Source organism: Spinacia oleracea, chromosome 1 (genome assembly GCF_020520425.1).
Source record: "Spinacia oleracea cultivar Varoflay chromosome 1, BTI_SOV_V1, whole genome shotgun sequence".
Taxonomy (NCBI): domain Eukaryota; kingdom Viridiplantae; phylum Streptophyta; class Magnoliopsida; order Caryophyllales; family Amaranthaceae; genus Spinacia; species Spinacia oleracea.
The window spans coordinates 12,491,617-12,516,865 of record NC_079487.1 but is presented as its reverse complement, the minus strand read 5'-3'; the positions used below and the strand labels follow the sequence as shown (position 1 = coordinate 12,516,865).

Sequence of the window (25,249 nt, the reverse complement as noted above, 5' to 3'; positions counted from 1 at the left end):
CTCAATTTTTTGCAGCGTACATTTATTTGTACGCTGCAACAAGTCTGAATTTTTGCGAAATTTTTTTCCCTTGTTGCAGCGTACAACATATATGTACGCTGCAAAAAAGCACTTTTGGCGGGAAAATTCTAATTTTGTTTAGGGATACCTAGAGTGCCTTGCACCAAATATAGAAACCTGTCAAAACAATAATAGAATAACGCAACCTGTATAACAAATATAAAAACAACAACTGGAGTTTTGTATATATCCCAAAACCAAAAGTGCACATACCGATACATTTAAATACATTTACGTTCCAATTTCAACGTACGCATACATTTTAACATAAAAGATTGTTCTATAACATCTAAACCAACACGATCAAGCGCCATCAGGTCAATAATAAATACTTGGTGGTAAAAAACTTCGCCCATTGCTCACGAACCACATCAATTTCCTCACTAGCATAAGGCGCAGTCCTCGGAGTATAGACCTTACAAAAACAAAAAATTGATGGAGCATATATTAGATCGATTAAATGCAAATGAAATGTCACATTTTAACATTCAAGCAACTAATGACAATGTATTAATAGTCTAGAATACGAATCAATTAGTTACTTAATTACCTCATCTAGCCGGCCTTCATAGTCATGTTGTAACGTGACTATCTCTAACATGAACTTCATAACGTAATAGCCACACTCAGTTCCGCCGATTTGTTGAGCACACTGATTAAGAAACATAATACTTTATCTTGCAAGGCCAATAATTAATAAAAACAAAGCAAAAAGCTAATTAAGAAACATGTTATACCTCTATATGAATGGGTTTACACGACTTAAAACTCGTTTTATTCGGACAATGCCCACCATTGCACTTGTACACTTGGTATGCCCTAGAAAATTAACGAAACATGGGTACTCATGAATATGATTTTGGCTTAGGTTTCTTAAAGACTAATGTAATTTGTAAGCAAAAGAACTTACAAACTCAAGATTCCCCATGCATAATCTGTTCGACGTGGATCTCTAGCAGAATCGAAAATATATACATAACCTCTACGTAGGTCCATCACGTATAAATTCCAATGATTTCTGTATAATTTATAAATGATATATTAAATATTTAATAACAATAATAATTAATATTTTATATGAAACTTATATAATATAACACACTTACTCTTGATTATATGGGATTAAAAACCAATTAGTTAGGTTAGGATTACCCATCTTCTCCTTTTCAATTTCAGCTTGGAAAATGTTTTTCAAATACATTGTTGGCGCTCCAGGGTCGGCCTTAATTCTAGTGCTTGACATAATCTCGGGACAAATGAACGAAATCCGAGACATTTCAAATGATTTGGCATGATCGTGCAATAAACACCTACAAAATAAACAAGATTACACTATTAAGATCGATAAAGAGAAAAAACTTCAAAGAAATAATAGTTTTATTAACAACAATAAAACATTTAATTACAATATGTTGACTTGGATCGCTGAAATGTTTAAGCACGCCCCGCGAAGGAACTCTCCTATATCAGACGCAGTTATGTATGTTTCTTGATCAAAATCCGAGTGCCAAACTGAGGCCGCCAATGGGATGGTAGTATTATCATATATATCATCAGGCGCCGAAGTCATGATAAACTGCAAGTATTTGCATGACAGGCCAAGACCTTGAATTGCATCGTGTACAAGTCCCGCTTTCTTGCTTTTGGTGGTTGATTCTTGTGTTTTACGATCACAACTACCCACGACCTCTAAGTTGGACTTAGGCTTAGAATTCGACTTCTTTGGATGCGAAAATTCCTATAACAATAGTCAATTAACATTAGTCATATAATAAGAATCAAATGAGTCCTTAGGTTCTTTAGTTCAAATTTGGGAGCGAAAATGTCATTTTAGCTCAATATATGACCTATAACGACCCAACGAGCCTTAAATGTGCATAAATAGGTTCGAATGAGTTTTAGAAACTTAAAACTATGCATATTAGTCGTGTAATAAGAATCAAATGAGTCCTTAGGTTCTTTAGTTCAAAGTTGGGAGCGAAAATGTCATTTTAGGTCTATATATGACCTATAACGACCCAACGAGCCATAAATGTGCATAATTAGGTTCAAATGAGTTTTAGAAATTTAAAACTATGCATATTAGTCATGTAATAGGATTAAAATGAGTGTTTAGGTTCTTTAGTTCAAAGTTGGGAGCGGAAATGTCATTTTAGCTCTATATATGACATATAACGACCCAACGAGCCATAAATGTGCATGAATAGGTTCGAATGAGTTTTAGAAACTTAAAACTATGCATATTAGTCATGTAATAAGAATAAAATGATTCATTAGGTTCTTTAGTTCAAATTTGGGAGCGAAAATGTCATTTTAGCTCAATATATGACCTATAACGACCCAACGAGCCTTAAATGTGCATAAATAGGTTCGAATGAGTTTTAGAAACTTAAAACTATGCATATAAGTCATGTAATAAGAATCAAATGAGTCCTTAGGTTCTTTAGTTCAAAGTTGGGAGCGAAAATGTCATTTTAGGTTCGAATGAGTTTTAGAGGGTTTACCTTGGATGGTAAGTCTGTTGTCTTCTTTTGGGCTGCTAACACCGTTGTCTTTTTCTTGGAGCTACCATCCCTCTCTTTAGAAACATTAGACTTGGACTTCTTTTTAGGAGGTGAAATACAATCCTTTAAAATTTAACAAAAACAAGAGTAGGTAAGATGTCGAATGTGCTTGCGTGAACATATACATTCTAAACAATAAAACATATATACCTCGCCGTCTTCGAAAATCACTAAGTGTATGGGCCATTGCACAAAACTACCCAGAGCACCGCCTAAGTTAGTGAAACCATCTCCCGTAGGTACCGGAAGAATATCATCAACATGTCCGTCGTAAACAAAATCAACTTGGACTTTATAGTGACCAGGCTTCATCGATGTAAAATGTTGGGGCAATGCACCATCTGAGGGTTGTACCATACCATCCGCCACGACAATGTTGTTGCCTGAAACTTTCTCCTCAAGGGCAAGACGACATGGAGTCCTTTCCTTCATAAACAAAGGTTTCAATGCAACTTTGTAAGTGATACAGATTATTAAGTAAATGTCAACTAAAAACATAAAAGGATCAAGCAACTATGTTAAAAAAGAGTGACTACGTCGTACCTTTAGCTCGCGTGGTTGCGGCACTAAGATGTGACGAGTGGTTCTTGTAGCACTAACATCAAGGTCAACTCTGGCAGAATCATTTAAGTGGAGGTCATCAGGTATCGGGGTAGAAATGGAGTTTAGTTGTCCTGTTTTTAACAAGGTGCTTAGTTGCTTTTGGAGGGCCTCTGCCACCCTCTTCTCTACCCTTTTCTCTAATTCACCTTCAAACTCCTTTTTCACAGAAGCTCTGATTGATTCGTAATTTTCTGATGAAGCTTCACCATGGTCACTTCTACTATGTCGAATACACGGACCGAAAGCCTTTTTGATACCAACCATGCCACCTGTTCCCTTGACACGCCCACGATGATCTTTTTTCCCTATAGCTTTAGTGAGGGCATCCTCACCCTGTTCGAAAGAAAGATTTCCTTTTTCCTCTTCTGCGATGTACTCTAACTGCCAATTAGGAAAGTAAAATTACTTTATATTCTCTAATCAAAGCAAGTAAATATTAATTAATTATCGCTACTTACAGCTTTTGTTGCGATTTCAACAACTTCTGTATCGTTCGGGTCAATTTCCCACTTTCCCTCTTTATTTTGTACTTGATGGGCCAAAATCCACTCCTTTGATCTGTATTTTCTAACTCTATTAACATTTGAGTCACTGATGAGTTCACCGAGGAGCTACTCGAGATAGGTAAAGCTGCATCTGGTGGAAGTCGTCCATCCTTTATCCAATCTAGTCGCTTTCTATTATAACCCTTTTGGCCGGTGCGATGTGGGTTCTTGTTGCATGATGCACTTTTCCTCGCCTTTTCACTACGAAGCTGTCAAAGACAACATAAAAAGATGGAAATAAATGTTTTTTCTGATAACTTTTTGTCCTAGAACCAATGTCAGTTTGCTACATGAAAAACTCTTTAAGGACAAGTTAAAGAAATATTATCATTACCAATGACTCTGGCAGGAAATAATGTTTAACAAAAGTCTTCCAATCATCCTCTGTGATATGGTTGTAGACATCCCAAGGCATCTTGTTTGTTTGATTTTTTGGCTTCTTTTCCTTCATAGTTATCCATCGGCGCACCAACTTGCTCTTGAAACAACTAAATCGTTTCGCCACACAAGAATGAAAATATTTCTCCCTCGAATGATTAGAATCATCAGTAATGTGGAACATAAGCTGTTAATAATTAAAAAAAGTTAGATTATAAAAATAGTATTTAAATCAAATTAAATAATCCCTAAAATATACAAATCAAGTTAATATCCAATGCTTACCTTAGTCTCCTCCCAAAACCCCTTCTTGATTTGCTCATCTACCTTTGGATATAATGGGACGTTAATATTAATTCTAGTAGCACAACTCCCAACTTGCTTCCCGTATTCATGAGACCATTGTCCATCGGGGACATTATATACATTATACTCAAGGAACATAGGCTTAGCGACTTTAACACCTTTTGACGGACCACGGCCTTTAATGGTCTTTGTAATCGTACTAACATCTTGTGATTCGTCACGCGTTGTGGGAGTCTTGCCACCTTCTGATTCATGCCTAACAACAATTTGGTTTTCATTCATCGTACCTATGTTGTTCCTGCATCAAGTAAAACATACAGAAGAGTGGTTACAAAATGTGCGCGCAGCAGCAAATCAGTGCTCTAGCATACAGAAGGATATCAGATCAGTGCAGATATCACAGATCAGATCAGCACTGATCAGTGCAGATCAGATCAGCACTGATCTGCACTGATCAGATCAGCACAGATCAGCACAGATCAGTGCTGATCAGATCTGCACTGATCAGTGCTGATCTGATCTGTGATATCTGCACTGATCTGTTCTGCACTGATCTGATTAGCACTGATCTGTGCTGATCTGATCTGCACTGATCAGTGCAGATCAGATCAGCACAGATCAGTGCTGATCAGATCAGCACAGATCAGTGCAGAACAGATCAGCACAAATCAGTGCAGAACAGATCAGCACAGATCAGTGCTGATCTGATCTGCACAGATCAGTGCAGAACAGATCAGCACAGATCAGTGCAGAACAGATCAGCACAGATCAGTGCTGATCTGATCTGCACTGATCTGTGCTGACCTGATCTGCAATGTTCCCCCCTTGTTGATTTTGTTCGAATTATAACAATATGACTGTTGCATCTGCAGCTTGAGACAGGTAGTCAGGTAAGTCCATTTTTTTAAAGTGAAACCATAGAGGAACAATTGACACTATTTTAACCAAATATTTGGTTAATAAAATTTCATCAAGGATTTGCAGATGCTAGTTTTATGGCAGTCAGAAGAGATAAATCAAGGTCAATTTTGAAACAACAGCAACTAACAGTACCACTCCCCACCAATTTTAAGTCTCTAGTTTGTGCAAAGGGGATCATGCAAAAGAGATGGCACTAATTGAAGAATGAACGAGAAATTTAAGTGTAAATATGTCAAAGCTCAACATAATGGAAAATCAATAAGAACAGCATAGAGAGAAAGAAATTTAGGGGCTGTTTGGTTCCCCAGACTTCCCCCTGGACTTGGATTCCCCCAAATTTCTATCAGTCTCTCATTGGTCAATGACTCAATGGTCACCACCATCATCCCAAATCAATCCACCCCACCCCACCATCACCTCACCACCACTATCACCGTCACCTCACTAGTCACCACTAAAGCAACTCTCACTTCCACCCACCATGGATACATCACCAGAAAAACCAACCTTCACATCCCTTCCTTGATCCATTTCACCCCTTTTCCCTCTTTTTATTCCTCTCCGCTTTTTGTTAGGGACCAAAACATCGCTTTACAATGTAATTGAACAATTGATAGAATACTAAGTTGACACATGCTCCGGCCTTCAAAGAATCAAATCATATCAAAGAATTTGAACTCTATAGCAGCAACAAGCCAACAAGCATGAAAAATTATATATGTGGAATGCACTGATCTGTGCAGATCTGATCAGCATAGATCAGTGCTGATCAGATCAGCACTGATCTGTGCTGATCTGTTCTGCACTGATCTGTGCTGATCTGATCTGCACAAATCAGTGCAGATCAGATCAGCACTGATCTCTGCTGATCTGTTCTGCACTGATCAGATCTGCAGAACAGATCAGCACAGATCAGTGCTGATCTGATCTGCACTGATCTGTGCAGATCAGATCAGCACAGATCAGTGCAGAACAGATCAACACAGATCAGTGCTACCCTCATCTGATCTGCATTGATCTGTGCTGATCTGATCTGCAATGTTCTTTGTCATTCTTGGTGTGTTTGTTGAGGCAATATGAGAATGCAGGGCAGCTAACTCATTCTATAAACAAGTTCTATTAATCTAGTATAGTACGGAGTAGTATGTAAGTTAGATCGTAAAATGAAATTATGTAATTGAGTTTCACTTAAACTCAAGCAACAATGATTAAGAAACTTAATGAGGAAATCTGACAATCTCACTTCTCTTATATCATGAAATCATATACTCATATGAGATAAGTCTAGAAAACACCACTTATGCTAAAATGAGGCATTTTCGCTCCCAGCTATGAACTAACGAACATAAGGACTCATTTTAACCTTTTAAATGATTAATATGATTAATTTTAACTTTCCAAGAATCGATCCGATCTATTTATTCACATTAGAGACTTGTTTGGTCGTTGTGGTTCATATTTATGATAAAATGAGGCATTTTTGCTCCCAACTATGAACTAAAGAACCTAAGAACTCATTTTTAGGCTAATATGACACTTTCGCTCCCAACTTTGAACTAACAAACCTAAACACTCATTTTAATCCTTTTAAATGATTAATATGATTAGTTTTAACTTTCCTAGACTCAGTCCAATCAATTTATGCCATTTGAGACTTGTTTGGTCGTTATGGTTCATATTTATGCTAAAATAAGACATTTTCGCTCCCAACTTTGAACTAACAAACCTAAACACTCATTTTAATCCTATTACATGACTAATATGCATAGTTTTAAGTTTCTAAAACTCATTCCAACCTATTTATGCACATTTAAGGCTCGTTGGGTCGTTGTAGGTCATATATAGAGCTAAAATGACATTTCCGCTCCCAACTTTGAACTAAAGAACCTAAACACTCATTTTAATCCTATTACATGACTAATATGCATAGTTTTAAGTTTCTAAAACTCATTCCAACCTATTTATGCACATTTAAGGCTCGTTGGGTCGTTAAAGGTCATATATAGAGCTAAAATGACATTTTCGCTCCCAACTTTGAACTAAAGAACCTAAACACTCATTTTAATCCTATTACATGACTAATATGCATAGTTTTAAGTTTCTAAAACTCATTTCAACCTATTTATGCACATTTAAGGCTCGTTGGGTCGTTATAGGTCATATATAGAGCTAAAATGACATTTCCGCTCCCAACTTTGAACTAAAGAACCTAAACACTCATTTTAATCCTATTACATGACTAATATGCATAGTTTTAAGTTTCTAAAACTCATTCCAACCTATTTATGCACATTTAAGGCTCGTTGGGTCGTTAAAGGTCATATATAGAGCTAAAATGACATTTTCGCTCCCAACTTTGAACTAAAGAACCTAAACACTCATTTTAATCCTATTACATGACTAATATGCATAGTTTTAAGTTTCTAAAACTCATTCCAACCTATTTATGCACATTTAAGGCTCGTTGGGTCGTTATAGGTCATATATAGAGCTAAAATGACATTTCCGCTACCAACTTTGAACTAAAGAACCTAAACACTCATTTTAATCCTATTAAATGACTAATATGCATAGTTTTAAGTTTCTAAAACTCATTCCAACCTATTTATGCACATTTAAGGCTCGTTGGGTCGTTAAAGGTCATATATAGAGCTAAAATGACATTTCCGCTCCCAACTTTGAACTAAAGAACCTAAACACTCATTTTAATCCTATTACATGACTAATATGCATAGTTTTAAGTTTCTAAAACTCATTCCAACCTATTTATGCACATTTAAGGCTCGTTGGGTCGTTAAAGGTCATATATAGAGCTAAAATGACATTTCCGCTCCCAACTTTGAACTAAAGAACCTAAACACTCATTTTAATCCTATTACATGACTAATATGCATAGTTTTAAGTTTCTAAAACTCATTCCAACCTATTTATGCACATTTAAGGCTCGTTGGGTCGTTAAAGGTCATATATAGAGCTAAAATGACATTTTCGCTCCCAACTTTGAACTAAAGAACCTAAACACTCATTTTAATCCTATTACATGACTAATATGCATAGTTTTAAGTTTCTAAAACTCATTCCAACCTATTTATGCACATTTATGGCTCGTTGGGTCGTTATAGGTCATATATAGAGCTAAAATGACATTTTCGCTCCCAACTTTGAACTAAAGAACCTAATGACTCATTTTATTCTTATTACATGACTAATATGCATAGTTTTAAGTTTCTAAAACTCATTCGAACCTATTCATGCACATTTATGGCTCGTTGGGTCGTTATATGTCATATATAGAGCTAAAATGACATTTCCGCTCCCAACTTTGAACTAAAGAACCTAAACACTCATTTTAATCCTTTTAAATGATTAATATGATTAGTTTTAACTTACCTAGACTCAATTCAATCAATTTATGCCATTTGAGACTTGTTTGGTAGTTATGGTTCATATTTATGCTAATTTAGTCAACTAAGGTCAATTTAGGTCAATTTATTCAACTAAGGTCAATTTAAGCCCGCTCGTTTTGATTTAGGTCATTCTAGCTCAAGATTAGGAGACATGTTAATTAGCGCAACACTAGGAGAAAACGCACAACTCACCAAAAGTAAATACGTGCTTTATTTTCCGATTCTGAGAACTTCTGAAAAGACACAAATCACCGAAAGCTTCTGAAAATTTCTGACTCGGGGATCTCAAGTCATCTGCACAGAAAGTTAGAAAACTTTGGTCAGGAACAAAAGTAAGATGTGGAAGTACAGTAAGAATTAAAGAAAGCTAGAAAAGTATAATCATGAACACAATGGAAGTATAAAATAAGAATTAAAGATGTGGAAGTACAAACTACACCTTCCTAAATGCTAGAAAAGATACATTTAATCTGATATTCAGTTAGCTAGAATTACCTATTCCCAGAAGCCAACTCATCTTATTCATTTACGGTTTACAACCCAAATTCCTTCCCTATGATCTGTACGCATATGATTAGTATTATTTGCATCTTCCTCCTCCGGTAACGGTTGAACAGCCGTTGGTAACAGGGGTGTTTCATCGTACTTGTCATACTCATCTTCATCCACAACTACATCAATACCCAGAATATTTCTCTTGCCTTGGGCAACTGCACGCCATATAGGATCAACATTGTCTACCACATAGAAAATTTGCTTAGCTTGTGATGCTAGAATGAATGGCTCGTCACTATCACTTAATCGATCAAAGTTAACCAATGTTAAACCAGGAAAAATTTCATCTTGTTTCACCCCATTATGGTTGTTGGCCCACTTGCACCGGAATACAGGGATCGTAAATTTGTTGTAATCAAGCTCCCATATTTCTTCGATAACACCATAATATGATTGTGTCGCATCAACCGGTCTTCTATCCTTGGCGCTTGCATAGACCCTAGATGCTGCAACATGCTTCACTCCACTATTCTGCACCACACTCTTTTCATCTTGTCTTCTAGTGTAGAATGTGAACCCATTGATATCATACCCTTCATAAGACAGAACACATAGTCGAGGACCTCGAGCTAACCACTGGACCATTTCAGAAACATCTAGATTTTTTTTCATTTCCTCGGCTACTTCCTTCTTAAACCAATCAACAAATGTGCGATTATGTTCTTGCATCAACGCTCTTTCCTTCAACTTAGGATTCTTTTGTTGCAATTCTAGCAAATGCTTATCTATGTAAGGATTGACCTCGGTAAGATGCTGCAACACACAAAGATGTGCCTTATTCTTCCTTTCAGATGGAGGCGAGATCACATTTTTACCAATTACCCCATGCCCTTCAAGCCTCCCTGCATGACGAGATTTTGGAAGACCTATTTGCTCAAGCCTTGTTAAGAATTCAGCTACATATTGAGATATCTCTTCCTCAAGGACTCCCCGAATGATACTACCCTCCGGCCTTGCCCGATTCTTTGTTTTGTCCTTTAAATGCCCAAAAAATCTCTCAAAAGGATACATCCATCTTAAGAACACCGGACCACATAACTTGATTTCTCGAACTAAATGGACAATTAAGTGCACCATAATATCAAAGAAAGATGGTGGAAAGTACATTTCAAATCGACACAAAGTTTCAACAATATCATTGTGCAAAGAATCTAATTTCTCCGGATCAATCACTTTAGCACATATAGAATTGAAAAACACACAAAGTTTTGTTATAACATGTCTCACGTGTTTCGGCAATATCCCACGAAGTGCAATTGGCAAAAACACATTAATCATTACATGGCAATCATGAGACTTCATACCAACCAACCTAAGGTCCGAGAGAGATACTAGGCGCTTTACATTCGACGAATATCCCGAGGGAACCTTAATTCCATGTAAGCACTCACAAAACTGCTTCTTCTCCTTTCTTGACATTGTGTAACACGCTGGAGGCAGATAAGTCTTAGTACCACCCGCACCAGATTTTTCAACAGGCCACAAATCTGGTCGAATATTCCTCTTTTTCATATCTTTCCGCACATTCTCATTGTCCTTAGTCTTTCCAGGCATGTTTAGCAAAGTCCCAATGATAGCATCGCACACATTTTTCTCAATGTGCATTACATCGAGACAATGCCTAACCGACAAATCTCTCCAGTAGGGAAGATCCCATAATGGAGATACTTTCTTCCACAAAACACCCTTTTTAGACTTGGACTTGTAGCACTTGCCGTATTTGGTTTCAACATTTTTTATTCGTTCATAAACCTGTGATCCTGTCAAAGGCGTACGAGCTACTCTTTCCTCGGTGAACCCATTGAATTCTTTCTTCTTCTTACGATAAGGGTGATATCGACTGAGGTGCTTCCTGAAATCTGGGTAAACATTTTTCTTGAAATTATGCAACCATGTGGGCTTCATGTCCTCTTCACATATAGGGCATGCTTGTTCTCCTTTGGTTTTGTATCCAGACAAGTTTCCGTATGCCGGAAAATCATTTATGGTACAAAAAACCATAGCTCGCAATGTAAAGCTTGAATTGGTGTGTGCATCGAACATTGAAACACCTTCATTCCACAATAATTTCAAATCATCTATGAGTGGAGCCAGGTACACATCTATGTCATTTCCAGGTTGCTTAGGCCCCGAGATGAGGAGTGATAACATGATATGCTTCCGCTTCATACACAGCCATGGAGGAAGATTATAAATTGCTAGAAGAACCGGCCATGTGCTATGTTGACTTCTTAGAGTTCCATATGGATTCACACCATCTGCACATAAAGCAAGCCTTAGATTTCTAACCTCCTTACCAAATTCAGGATATTTCTTATCAATATTTCTCCATTGAACAGAATCTGCAGGATGTCGAAGGAGTCCATCTTTCTTCCTCACTTCCGCATGCCACCTTAAGTTTTTTGCTTGTTTCTTCAATGAAAACATACGCTCAAACCTAGGTATGATTGGAAGATACCACAAAGACTTAGCAGGCGGGCCCCTCTTAGCTGAATTTGCCCCTTTGCGTTTGTAACGAGATGCGCCGCATGTTGGACACTCATCCAAATGTTCATGCTCTTTTCTGTAAAGGATACAATCATTTGGGCAAGCATCTATCTTGTCGACCTCTAAGCCTAAGGGACACATCAATTTCCTGGCATAATAGGTAGAGGTGGGGATATCATTCCCTTCCGGCAAAAATTCACCTACCCACTCCAATAAGGTGTCAAAGTGTTCATCTCTCCAACCACCTTTACATTTGAGGTTGTAAAGTATTGACACACATTCCAACTTGCTGAATTTTGTACAACCGGGATACAATGGAGTTTCAGCAGCCTTTGATACTTGTTCGAACATCTGAGGTCGTTCGTCCAAGTGATCTTTCAGCCCATCCATCATCTCATTTATTTCATCATCTTCTTCCTCATCATCATCCGTCTCATTATTCTCATAAATATCATCATCACTCTCATTACTCTGAACATCAAATTCATGGACACTAGAACTTGGACGATCAGGTATTGTTTCACCATGCCAAAACCAAACATGGTAATCTTGCTTAAACCCACGGCGAAATAAATGATCCTCAATTTCATCAATGTCACCTAACCGCTTGATATTGTTACAATCACGGCAGGGACAATAGATTTTTTCGGCTTTTGTACTCCGTTGGTGTGCTAAAGCACGTCTAATGAACTCTGCGACCCCACTCAAGTATTCTGCCGTAGTATGGTCACCATACATCCAACGACGACTCATTACTAATAACAACAACAAAAGGTTCCACACATAAACACATATATTAAGAAGTCACAAAATCATTAAGAAGTTCCGCAAATCTTTGGTTACATCATTTAAGTTTATCAATGCTTCACTGAAGTGATATTAGAAGTCCAAAAACAGTCCTAATAAGTAAAACGGAATGGATACTTAAGCATAGAATACTAATGTACACGTTTTATTATTACACTTACTATACTTATCCAAATTTTATTTATCGTAAAAATGATATGCACTTACTGTACTATTGATTTCAACTTTCAAAAGAGGAAAAGAGAAATTTTATGAAGATAATTAGATATATCAATACCTTATGCAATTGTTGAAATTCGAACAAGCACGATGATAGATTATGCTGGCAGTACGATCATCGCCCCTCTCTTCAACCATATGCGTATCTACCCATCTTCACAATTAACTGCAAATTAAAGAAATAATTGAAAAACAGCCAAAAAAATCAAAATAAAAACGAAAATCAAAACGAAAATCAAAACGAAAATCAAAACGAAAATCAAACGAAAATAGTTCGAGGGCCAAATTCAGATATTTCTCATAGAATGCATGTAACAGGAAATTAACTATCTACCACATCACCACGTAGCAATCACATTATTCAAGTTATTGGCATTAACGCAGCATTCAAGTGCGGAACTAAGTGCTTACGTAACCTCGGGGAAGGAAGAAGGGTAATGCCAGAATAAAATCCTGTAACCTGGGCTGTAAGAAGCCTTTCATATATGCTGATAGGCTTCAGTCGGCAAAAATGTGGTGTTATTTATCCTTTAAACCTATTGGAATCAGATATCTCTTTTGCCTAATAATGGAGGAGGTTGAAAAATACTCTAGGAACTTCCTTTACTCCAAACAAGGCTCTAGTATTCCAGGATTTAAAAGCTATCCTAAAGTGGCAGGTGGCCGGAATGTCGCACCCACAAAGCAGCAGCCAATAAGCTGATAAAAAGTGGGGCTCAGAAGATAGCAGACTTACAGTTAAAAATAATCTTTAATTGCTGAGATTTGACGAGTTCAGTTGGTAATGGGCACGATGTTCTGCATCACACTACTTATTTCTTTCAAGTTTATATATGATGTTTGTGTGGCTCGTATGCTAAAGTTTCTTAGAGGAAGGTTTTGAGAGGTACAAGAGCTAGTTCATGCGCATATGTGAGAGCCTTGAAAATGTTCAACTCTTCTTTTTCAGTGTAAATACTAAATAGTCTAAATCAGTGTGGACAAAGGCCAGTGATTTCCTGAAGGTCTTGGGTTTACAACGACCACTTAATGGTTTTGACTCACAACTGACTTGAGGTAAACTTGAGTCAAGCAGCCATCCCATATCGTCTGTACACAAAGGTTTGAGATCTTAAAACAGAATTTTAACCCAGATGGTTGGATAACAGAGATTATTTTGTAAGGTCCTGCAAATGAAGAGTTCCCCTTCCCAACTCTACCAAGAAGACGGGTGAATACTGATGTTTTTGAAGGGCCTGATACTACTGATCTAAGTGATGTATTCAACACTTTGAGCATACTTGGAAATTAAAAAAATTAAAAAAAAAAAAGGTAATCCAAAAGCCTCTTGGAAATCAGCAAAATAACATCCAAACAACAGTCTGAAGGGGTGAGTAGCAGTCAGCAACAGCCTTAGGCCATTCCCCATTACTTGTTATGAGCAAGCTTAAATAGTGGCTGTGTGCTTTTTAAAGAAATAGATCTATACTCGGAAACATAGCAATCCCCATTTACTTCGTTGGGTCGTTAAGTTTCAAAAACGAAAATCAAAACGAAAATCAAAACGAAAATCAAAAACGAAAATCAAAAACAATAATCAAAACGAAAATCAAAAACTAAAATTGAACCCTAATCTGAAAACGAAAATAAAAAACGAAAATAAAAATTGAACACACCATACCACCGGAACCACGACGCCGAGCAACCACCGGAACCACGACGCGACGGGGAGATGCTGAACCACGGAACCAAGACAGCGACGCAGGGCTGAACCACGGAACCACGGAACCAAGACAGCGACGCAGGGCTGAACCACGACGCGACGGGGAGATGAGCAACCAACGGAACCAAGACAGCGACGCAGGGCTGAGCAACTCTTGGGTTCGACGGCGACGCGAGCTGAGTTCGACGGCGACCTTGGATATTTGTTTAAGGGAAAAGGCTTGGAGCTATAGCAGAGAAGGAACAGAGATTGAGCGCGGTTTGTACGTTGCAACTAGGAAAGTAAAAATTTTAATTTGAAACGCGGACTTGTTGCAGCGGGCATTAACATGTACGCTGCAATAACTACGGGTTGTTGCTGCGGGCTTTTATTTTGTACGCTGCAACAAACGCATTTGTTGCGAACAACTAAAATGTACGCTGCGATAACCCTTTAAAGGGTTTGACCCGCGTTGACCGACTGGTTGTTGAAGCGTATTTATACTTGTACGCTGCAACAAGGGGGCTGCAACAGGGGTTTTTTCTACTAGTGAAAGTAAGGAAAACACACTGAAATAAAACTGACCCATATTCTAAAGGGCCTTAGGACCATCTAAAGTCTCTATTATTTTTTCTATCAATCTAAATAACTACTAGGCGCTTTTTACTAATGGTGCTCTATGTGGCTCAAGCCTGGGGTTTAGTCTCATAAAACTTCGGTCCTTCACCGGTACTCATCTTGAATTCCATTCCTTTTGCATTGACCCACTGATATGTCTTCACCCATCCGTTCTCGACCTCTTCTAGTGTTGATGCAGGAGAGATTAACCGGGTTGGATCGAAACCTTCATCTTGTAAAGCTAGGGTAGTCATCATAGTCTCGTTCTCCATAGGCCTCGATTCGATAAACAATGTCCATAGAGCCTGGTTGTCCAATATTTCAGCTGTTTTAGTCTTGGTGAGGTGGGGTGCCTCATCCAAGGTGTGGCAATCATGGAAAATTTCAAATCCGGGCTTTAGCAAGCCATCCTGAACGAAGGGTTCAGGGAAATCACATCATGGGTGTTCTTCTCCTTCCCGAACAAACATCCCGTTAAGGTTCCTTTGATATGGGGGAAGGAGGGTGGTTTGTTTGTCTTTGTTAAGGCGTAGCCTAGATAGGCGGTCAGCAATATCTTCCTCTGTTGTTCATAACCTAAGCCAAAGGGAGTAGATTTGTCAGGAAAAGGATGGAATGTGCATTCCTTCTTCCTTATGCCCAACGGGGTTCCTGGGAAATAACCTTGAGCCAACAGCATTCTAGGGATGACTCGGGATGCATGCGGGTCTAGGAATGCTAGATCATAATCTTCGATGAACTGGATTGCTTCTTCCATTTGAAACCCATAAAGGTCATCTGCAGTTTCGGCCGTTCCAACCATGGTACAACTGACGTCGAGAGAAGGGGCGCGGATTTCTAGTATTACCCCGTTATGGTTAAGTTTAACCATTTGGTGCAAGGTTGAAGCCACACCTCCTAAGTCATGGAGCCAAGGTCGCCCCAAGAGGAGGTTGAAAGTGGGCTTGATGTCGATTATTTGAAACTCCGTGGTGCGTGCCACAGGCCCAGTTTGTATGGTAAGGTTGATTTTTCCCAACACAGGCCTTCGGGAGTTATCATAAGCTCGTACCCCTTGTGAGGAGGTTTGGAAGTCATCGCTTCCTAGCCCCAAGCAATGGGCGGTTCGCAATGGGCAGACATTAACCGCCGAACCATTATCTACGAGCGCTATGGGGATGTTTTGTCCTTTGCATCCAACCACTAAGTAAAGGGCTTTATTGTGAGCACCCCCCTCTTTGGGTAAGTCTTTATCAGTGAAAACTATGGCCTTTTCCCCGGCATCTCTCGTGACATGGCTAACCAATGAGTTAGGTGTGATATCTGTGGGTATGAGATGAGGTCAAGTGAGCGAATAAGCTTTTCGCGATGTTCCTTTGAAGTACACATAAGATCCCATATGGTAATCTCAGCCTTGGTTCTTTTCAGTTGTTTCAGGAGAGGATTTTCAATGACTTTCGCGACGGTGGTGTGCCGCCCGTTCTCAGGAGTTTGCCTAACCGGGATGTCGTCCATAGGAGGTGGGTGAATATCCGGTTGGTATATCCTTCCGGATCGGGTGAGGTGGTCGACCTCGGGCTCCTGAGAGGTGGTGTCAATGAGAGCATACCCGGGCCAAGTTTCAGTAAAGAGGTCCTGGCCCGAGAATTGAGATAGGTAAATATCTTCAGCATCATCGTTCCACACACCGCACACTTCCCCCTCGATTCGATCCATAGGTACCACAGCGAGTGGTGCACCTTGAGGTGTAATATACACCGTGGGGTCGAAATTCTCTGGTTGGTCGAGAGAGATGTGACAAGAGCCGAGTGGGCTCTTGTTGTTGTTGGGTTTGCCAACGTTAGGGAGAGGTATTACTTCATCCTCTATCATGTCCTGGATCGTATGTTTTAGATGCCAGCAGTTTTCAGTGTCATGCCCATTTCCTTGATGGAATTTGCAGTAAGTACCTTCGACCCAATATTTGTTTTTGACAGGAGGGTCACGGGTGGGGCCTATAGGTCTCAACTTTCCTTGATTGGTTAGTCTTTCAAAGGCTTGTGCCAAAGTTGACCCGAGTGCGGCAAACTTTCGGTCTCGGACCCATCTTATAGGGTATCTTCGGGCGGGAGCCTCTTCTACAGCATGGACTTCTTGGGCTTGGGGTGTGTTACCCCGATTATAGGTGTTGGTCTTATATGCAGGTTTTCTCTGTATGGTTTTGGCGAGGTCGTCCTCGATTTTTATTCCCACATCATAAACCCTTTTGAAAGTGTCGAGTCCCAGGTACCTAAGGTGTTGTCTGTAAGCCGGGTCCAAGTTGTCAATGAATTTTGGGACCAATTCTATTTCGGGAGGCCTATTGATTAGCTGGGCCGCCTGGTCCCTCCATCTAGCAAAGTAGGTTGTGAAACCCTCATTTTTCTTTTGGAAGAGAACTTCCAGCTCGCGCATGGTGACTTGGAAATCCATGTTTGACGAGTATTGCTTGATGAAGACATTGACAAAGTCTTCCCAGGTGGGGAAGAGCTTAGGGTCCTGGTGATAGTACCATTTGAGCGGCACAGGTTCCAAGGACAAAGGAAAGGCAGGTAGGTACATGGACTTGTCCACGCCTTTCAAGTTCATGGTATTCACAAATCTCAGTAGATGATCACGGGGGTTGTCCGTGGCCTTGAACTTTGGTAAGTCAGATGAACTGAACTTTTCTGGTAATTTGCCAGAAAAAGGTTCAGGCTCGAGGGAGAAGTATTTGCTCCCCATGGTTTGCTGTAGGACCATTTTTTCGATCCTCTTCTCGTTTTCGAGGTCATTTTTGGCTTGCGCAGCCGCTAAGGCTTCGTTTTCCATTTTCAGTTGGCCCATGAGTTGGGTCATTTGGACCATCTGGTCTCGCAAATCTTCGATGGACATGTTTGGAGGTGCGAATCGAGGTTGGGGAAGCGGAGATCCTTGAAATGAGGGACGACGGACGGAGCTTGGAGCTACTAAACCTGATGTTGGTGATGTATCTTCGAGACGCACTAGCCGTTGATTCCCTGATCGGCACCAAGTGGCAGGACCAGTCCTAGGCATAAGATAAGCTAAAGTTTAGGTTCCCAAAGTTTCAAGCATTACTTAGTCTAGACTTCGACTCTCTAAATTGGTTTTTCACTTTTTCGCTCTTTCTTCTGTCGGTACACTTTTTTGGGGGTTTTTTTTTATTTTGGTCATTCTTTGGATTTTCGAAACACTTGCCTGTGTGACATTCATAGTTATTAGCATGTTCGGTTTTGGTGCCGAGCATTGCCGTCGTAGGAGGCCTAACGACGACACAAAGAGTTATTAATTTTTCGCGAGTCGTCTTTTGAAATCGAGTGCTTTTCTTACACCCTCGTAGCAATTCTTTTGATGAACATTTTTGTGCTACGTACTTTCTTTTTGCTTGGGCACCGAAGCTGCTGCGCCTGACCAGAAAGCCAAGCAGCAACTTCAGCGCCCAGCAGTGGGCGTGAGAAATTTTGGCGCCCAGCCAGGGGCGTTGAAAATGCGTCCCTGGCTGGTTCTCGTTTTCTGTTTTCTGTTTATTCGACTTCGATTTGCGTGCTTTCCTAATAACGTCCTTTACGCGTGACAGCGTTTGTGGGATTCGTTACAGGCCATCCCGAGTGTCGCTTATTTTGTGGTGATCATTCGGGTTTGCGGAACACGTGCTTCGGTATAACTCTTTGGCAAATTAGTCTATGAATGTTTGGGCAATTTTTAAGGTCATTGGTTTTCTAGGATAGTTTGTCACACACAATCACATATTTCGCTACACATAACTACATTACAAACATGAATTTGAAAATTAAATATGCCACGTAGTTTATGATAGGCTTCTATGGGTAGTTTATTTACGCCTGGCTTGGTACCGCTTCTATCGTAGATCCAACACATGCCCCGGTCGAGGTAGTGTCTTCAACAGACGAATTTCGCTCAAGAGGCCAACCCGCATGTGCAAGCCAAGGCGGCATGCAGGCGAGAGGGACCTAATGAGCGAGCGATTGGGTTCGGGATAGGTGTACTACCTGCACAAGTGCCGAGTGGGAAACATGCGCGGCGTATGCACCCCCCTGTTGGCGAAAAAGGTATCCTTAGTCCCAACTCCCGAGGGAGCCGAGATTCGTTATGATGTTCTGCCCGTTCACATTAATTTGCTGATTTTCAGGTCGTCCCAACTTGATGGGGAAATAAACGCGGGGTAGGATCGTTTCACTCTTCGGCTATTTTGATTACCTACAAGCACGAGTATTTCCTTCACTATCCCCAGTGGAGTCGCCACTGTGAGGGGGTCGAAAAAGCGCGAGGCTAATGCGTGACCTTGTCCCTCGTGGGTGTGACGATTATTTTTATTTAATCAAGTGTAATTAGATTTCCTGTGAGTATACACCCAATTGACTAGTAATATAGGAGTCGTCATTCTGTTTTTAACAACAATGAGAAAAACTGACAAAACCCGGTTATCGTGACATAAAGGGAGTGCAATTATGTTTGACCACGACGGCCGTAGGTTCCCTTGTGATCCCTGGTGTGGGGATCTCTTAATATACACCCGTAAGGTAGAGATTGAGGGTTCGGGGGACTGTAACTACCGAGAGGAGTAATTTGCTCGTCGATAACTCCAGAGGCAGGATATCCTTACTAGCTCAGCATAAATAATTGAAGGGACATGCGTTAACTATTAAACTAATCTGAATTGATTTTAGCAATATGCAACATATAATACTAATTCGATCGTGATTATCTGATTCAAATAGCATTAAGGGACCTAGCATGATAATCCGATTTCCCAAAAATATTATATTTATTAGGCGTGATAGAAAAATCATATTAGGTTAGTTTAACAGTTCATAAAAAGGGCGAAGAAAGCAGTTAAATCATCGAAAAGGGACACATTACGACGCACCCTTGAGAGGTGCGTCACGGTTCTCAGAAAACTAACCACTTTGACTTTGCTATTTCTCCTTTTTATTTAACGAATCTCGATTATGGGACAGGATACGTTCTGTTCGATTTATGGATCGATTGCGACAGAACGCGTGAACAGTTTCGCAGCGAGAGGCTTAGGCTAAGGGATTTAGAGTCAATACTCAGAGTATATTATGTGTTGTTGTGTGTTCTTTCACGTCGAAACTAGGGGTCTATTTATAGGGAAGAGTTCGTGGAAAGATAGAATTGCAGAGTTCTAATCCACAAAGAATTAGGAAAAGAGACGTACTCAGGTATTTTCAGCGCCCAGGCCTGGGCGCCGAAGATTTCGGCGCCCAGAGCCAGGCGTTGAAAATAGGGTCTGGGCAGTTTTGTTTAGTCAGATTCGAATTCCTAAAATCCGTAGAGTTTGAGATTAATTTGAGTCTTTTAGCGCGTATCAATTTTGTGACGGAATGCGTCTGGGCCCGTTACGAACTCTAGGTTCGTTAGGATTTTAATTAATACGTAACTCTTATTTCCGAATCCTATTAGGAATAGGATTCTCGCAGTTTTCTATCTCATTTAGGATTTATGTTGGAATGCAACACCTAATTCTGACAGGTTTCTATCTTTTATGATTTGCCACTTTTAACAACTACCCGTTACGGCAGTTACTATTTTTAGCAGGTTTCCATAAATAGCAGGTTTCGGGTGAAATGAAACGGGGAATCGAGATTCGTTTATTTTATAGGAGATGCGTTGTCAAGTGGAGTTTTTATGCTTTCATCATCGAACCTTTCCCTTGCGGGAATGGGGACAAAAGTAGGTGTCTACATGGCTTTACTTTTGAGTTTATATTACGCATCCAACTTACAAGAAGGATACAGCAGATCCCTCAACATTTGAGGCTTCTGAGCATCATCTTGTTAACATGTCAAGAGAGGAAAGTGTTCCTTAACTGCAAGTCAATGTTATTGGTGACTTTTCAGGTTCACCAGTCAAATATGAGAAGAAAAAAAATACTTAACAAATTTTTCTTTGGTTCTTATGTTGTCAATTATTCTGTTTGCTATGTTTGCGTAGAGGCTATTCTTTATTCACTTGTATTAATGTGATGGATTTACAGATGCAAAAGCGCCTTGGTAGACATACTGATTGTTTGTATATCTTTAGGAATCTATTAATTAGTTTGAGAACTTATCACTAGTAATCAAAGTTTCTGACTGATCCTTCCGCAGTCTAATTAGTGAATAAAGTCAGAATTGCACCTTACATTATTTGTATATTGGCTGTAAGGCAGTAGGAAAATGCTTGGTATTTCCTCTTTAACACCCGTTACCCTGTCTCCATAACCTATTGTAGTGCTGTTTCTGATGACTTAACTGTTAGGTTATGACAAATATAAAACATATATTTCATGCGGAAAAACCATAAAGTCAGGAATCCAAATTAATTGCCACATAACAATTAGCATAATTTAGGATGCATACATTTGTAGCGTGCCCTCCCTAGCTTCTCCCGAACCGAATAAAAACAAGTTTAGGACTCCAAGTGTAGTCCCTCCGTAGATAGTCCACAGCACGTTCGGATCCGCCTTAGATTCAATTAACTAGAATTTAGCCTAAGGTTTTATGTTTATTCGATTATAATTTGTGGCAAATTACTAACTTTAGTTTTTAGCTTAAAACTATATGAATACTTGAATTGATGTATTATAAATTGTGATTGCCACCACCTATTTATAGGGTAGGATTATTGGAACTAGAAACCTACTAGGATTTAATTAACCTAATCTTATTAGAATTAGATACCAATTAAATCTATTAAGTTAGTGTTTAATTCAACAACTAACTCTAGTAGTTTTAGGAAAATAATAATTAATCAAACTAATCCTAAACGCTTAAGGATTTGATGCATGCACGAACTCAACGCACACACACGCACAGCCCACGAAGGGCGCTGGGCGCGCGCGCGCGGAGAGCTCGGCCCAGCAGCGTTGCAGCCCACGCTTGGGCATGCCAGCCTGCTGGTCTCGCTGGGCCTGGCCTTGCGTGTTGCTAGGCTGGGCCTTGCGGTGCTTGCGGGCTTCTTGCTTGCCTTGCTGCGCGCGGGCTTTGCTAGGCGCAGGCCTGGCTTCGTGTTGGGCCTTGCGTCTAGCAAGCTCGTCCGATGTTTATTTCGTACGACGCGCTTCCGATTAATTTTTCGATTACGGAATTCATTTCCAATTCAAACAATATTTAATATTTCCGATTCCGGAATTATTTTCCGTTTCGAACAAATATTTAATATTTCCGATTCCGGAATTATATTCTGATTCCGATAATATTTCCGATTCCGACAATATTTCCGTTTCCGGCAATATTTTCGATTCCGGCAATATTTCCATTTCCAATAATATTTTTCGATACGTACCATGTTTCTGTTTCCGGCAACATCTACTACTTGGATAATATTTATATTTCCGATACGATCCATATTTTCGTTTCCGGCAATATAATCGTTTCCGGAGTATTCATAATTTGGCTTTTGACGATTTCAGCTCCCACTGGAACCGAGATCCGTCGATTCCGAATATCCATAAATGGAGTATTTAATTCACTTAAATACTTGATCCGTTCACGTACTATTTGTGTGACCTTACGGGTTCAGTTAAGATTAAGTTGTGGATTAATATTATTAATTCCACTTGAACTGAAGCGGCATCTAGCTAGGCATTCAGCTCACTTGATCTCACTGAATTATTAACTTGTATAATTAATTAATACTGAACCGCATTTATTAGACTTAGCTTTGAATGCATACTTGGACCAAGGGCATTATTTCCTTCAGTCTCCCACTTGTCTTTAGGGACAAGTGTGCATTGCCTAATTCCTTTGTCGCTTGATGCTTGCTCATGTACATAAGGTAAGAGTTGTCATCCTTATTATGTCCAGAGGTGTTTCTCGGTTTCAGAGTTCAACTGATCAAATAAACAGATAATCATAGCCTATGATTCATCTGAGCACGGCCATGCATTTTATAGTTTCTAGCTCTCCGAGTGGCCTTGTACAACTTTTAAGCATCTCGTCCCGATTTATGGGAGGACAATCCCAATCTTGCGATCTTGAGATTAGACTTCGTTTGATAGGTGATTACCTGAGCGTTGCCTTTATAGCCTCCTTTTACGGTGCGACGGTTGGTCAACGTCAAAGTAACCAGTTCTCAAACAAGTAATCTCAAATCACTCAGGTATTGAGGATTTAGTGTCTAATAATTTTAATGAAATTTACTTATGACAGATTTTCATCTCTTAAAGTAAAGTTTCATAGGTCTGTCCGATACTAGTCTTCCCAAAGTAAGTATCTATGCAAATGATTATGACATTTCCATGTCCACATAGTTCAAGAAACAGAACTACTAGTCATCTTGCATTCTAGTCGTCTAACGTTTTCTATGCGTCCATCTTTATAGAAAACTCCGACCAGAGACCATTTTCAACTTTTGACATTCAAGTTCACTTGATAGACATTTCTTAGTCACAGGACTGGTCCTGACAGTCTATCTTGAATATATTGTCAAATTGAAGGGACTCATCATTTAATACTAAACCAAGATTAAAGGGAATATGAAAATACATTTCATATATGATAAATGTTCAACCCCAATGTTTTACAACCATGGGCCTTAAACCCATCTTTAAAACAGTTCATGGAATTCAAAGCTATGCTTGATTTCCAGTGCTACAATGTGAGTGTTGCTTCTCACTTGTTGCATAGGTTTAGTTATCATGCTTTGCCAATCTTAATATCCTTTTCATCGAATGTTCTTCGAGATAGATGATAAGATCTTTTGAGTATGTTTATTTTGTGATCTAGTCTTTCTTGCTACAATAGTGGTTCTACGCATTCTGTAATGAAGAACCATCAAGCCAGCAGACATGTGATCCAGCCAAGTTCAGTGAAGAACTCTTTAACATAAACAACCCTGTTTTATTGCTTCTTAGGCAATAATTACTTTTACTTCAACTGTTTAGGTTGCTAGTGATGCTTTGGTTGGATTTGCTTATCTAAGCAGTTCACGGATATGTGGAAGACTTTCCATCTATATCTTAGAACATAGAAATTAATATTTAATTTCCCACGCAACAACTCATGGTCTCCAATCCATGTTGCCATTTCAAAACACGATGCTCTATAGCTCGTCCTTGCCAATGGTTAACTCCAAAGGGATCTTGCTTGATCCTTTACCAGTGTTTATGCATGTAGCATCAATATTTAGCATATCTTTATTTCCTTGAATCAAGAACTATTCCTATGTACCTTTTCAAGTACCATAAGTATTCTTGATCTCAATCTACTTGATCTTCACTTAGATCAATAGAGATTGGTATATGTTCGTCATGCCTAAAGCCATAGGATACGTTTTTGGCGATCCTCATATTATATCATACATGATAAATTCTTTTGCATAATAATTCCCAATTGAATTCTATTCATGTAATTTTAGCTCATTCTAGTTTCAGTAGATACTAAATCCAGCTAAATTCTTTGACATATAATATAGGTTAAGAATCTCACTTAGATCCTTTGATGTTTAACTTAGTAAATGCTTATACATAGTTCAAACATTCATTACTTAGATTTATTCATATGGGCCGAATGTCTCCAATGGAGTCTTTCGTGTTTTGATTTAGTAAATGCCATTACTTCACTAGAGGAAAAAATGTCATGTGCTTCCCTTCATGTGCGGCTCATTTGATAAATTGGCAGCACTTGAGAGCACAAACAAAAAAAGAAAAAATATATTTTCACAAGTGCGGGCTCATTTTAGAAAATTAGCAGCACTTGAGTTCAAGTGCGGGCTATTTTACGAACTAGCCCGCACAAAATATTTCCTAAAAATTTTCATTTCCCCTTCTCTCTCCTTCCTCTCCTCTGGTTCAAGCTAACTTCATTTTCCCGGTTCTCTCACTTCCCCTCTCTGGTTTCTCTCCTTCCCCTCTCTGTTTCTTCTCTGGGCGCGAAATTCAAACTTCCTGCACACACCGCACTGTTGTTCCCCCACCGCTGCATCACCGCAGATGTTCCCCCACCGCTGCGTCTCTGCTGTTCCACACCGCCGCGTCGCTCCTCCTTGTGTCTTATAGGTTCGTAATTTAAATTTAATTACTTGTTTCCGATAAGCTTGTTGCTGTAATGATGAATTAGTTTTTTGTTTAATTTGAAA

General features: G+C 39.4%; 2 protein-coding genes across 2 annotated transcripts; both read right to left on the bottom strand.

Moving 5' to 3' along the window:
* Nucleotides 1-227: 227 nt before the first annotated feature.
* Nucleotides 228-1,072, bottom strand: LOC110788801 (uncharacterized). The gene is made up of 4 exons (XM_056835035.1): nucleotides 971-1,072; nucleotides 798-879; nucleotides 611-712; nucleotides 228-475 (listed from the first exon to the last, which is right to left on the bottom strand). Exons 1-4 carry the CDS (start codon nucleotides 1,054-1,056, stop codon nucleotides 374-376), a joined length of 372 nt encoding a protein of 123 aa, XP_056691013.1. The 5' UTR covers nucleotides 1,057-1,072; the 3' UTR covers nucleotides 228-373.
* Nucleotides 1,073-1,462: 390 nt separating this feature from the next.
* On the bottom strand, nucleotides 1,463-14,532 carry LOC130462806 (uncharacterized). The gene is made up of 10 exons (XM_056831730.1): nucleotides 14,508-14,532; nucleotides 12,911-13,018; nucleotides 8,977-9,078; nucleotides 4,436-4,754; nucleotides 4,107-4,337; nucleotides 3,686-3,981; nucleotides 3,168-3,608; nucleotides 2,775-3,050; nucleotides 2,565-2,687; nucleotides 1,463-1,798 (listed from the first exon to the last, which is right to left on the bottom strand). Exons 7-10 carry the CDS (start codon nucleotides 3,489-3,491, stop codon nucleotides 1,463-1,465), a joined length of 1,059 nt encoding a protein of 352 aa, XP_056687708.1. The 5' UTR covers nucleotides 3,492-3,608; nucleotides 3,686-3,981; nucleotides 4,107-4,337; nucleotides 4,436-4,754; nucleotides 8,977-9,078; nucleotides 12,911-13,018; nucleotides 14,508-14,532.
* Between the last annotated feature and the right edge of the window lie 10,717 nt (nucleotides 14,533-25,249).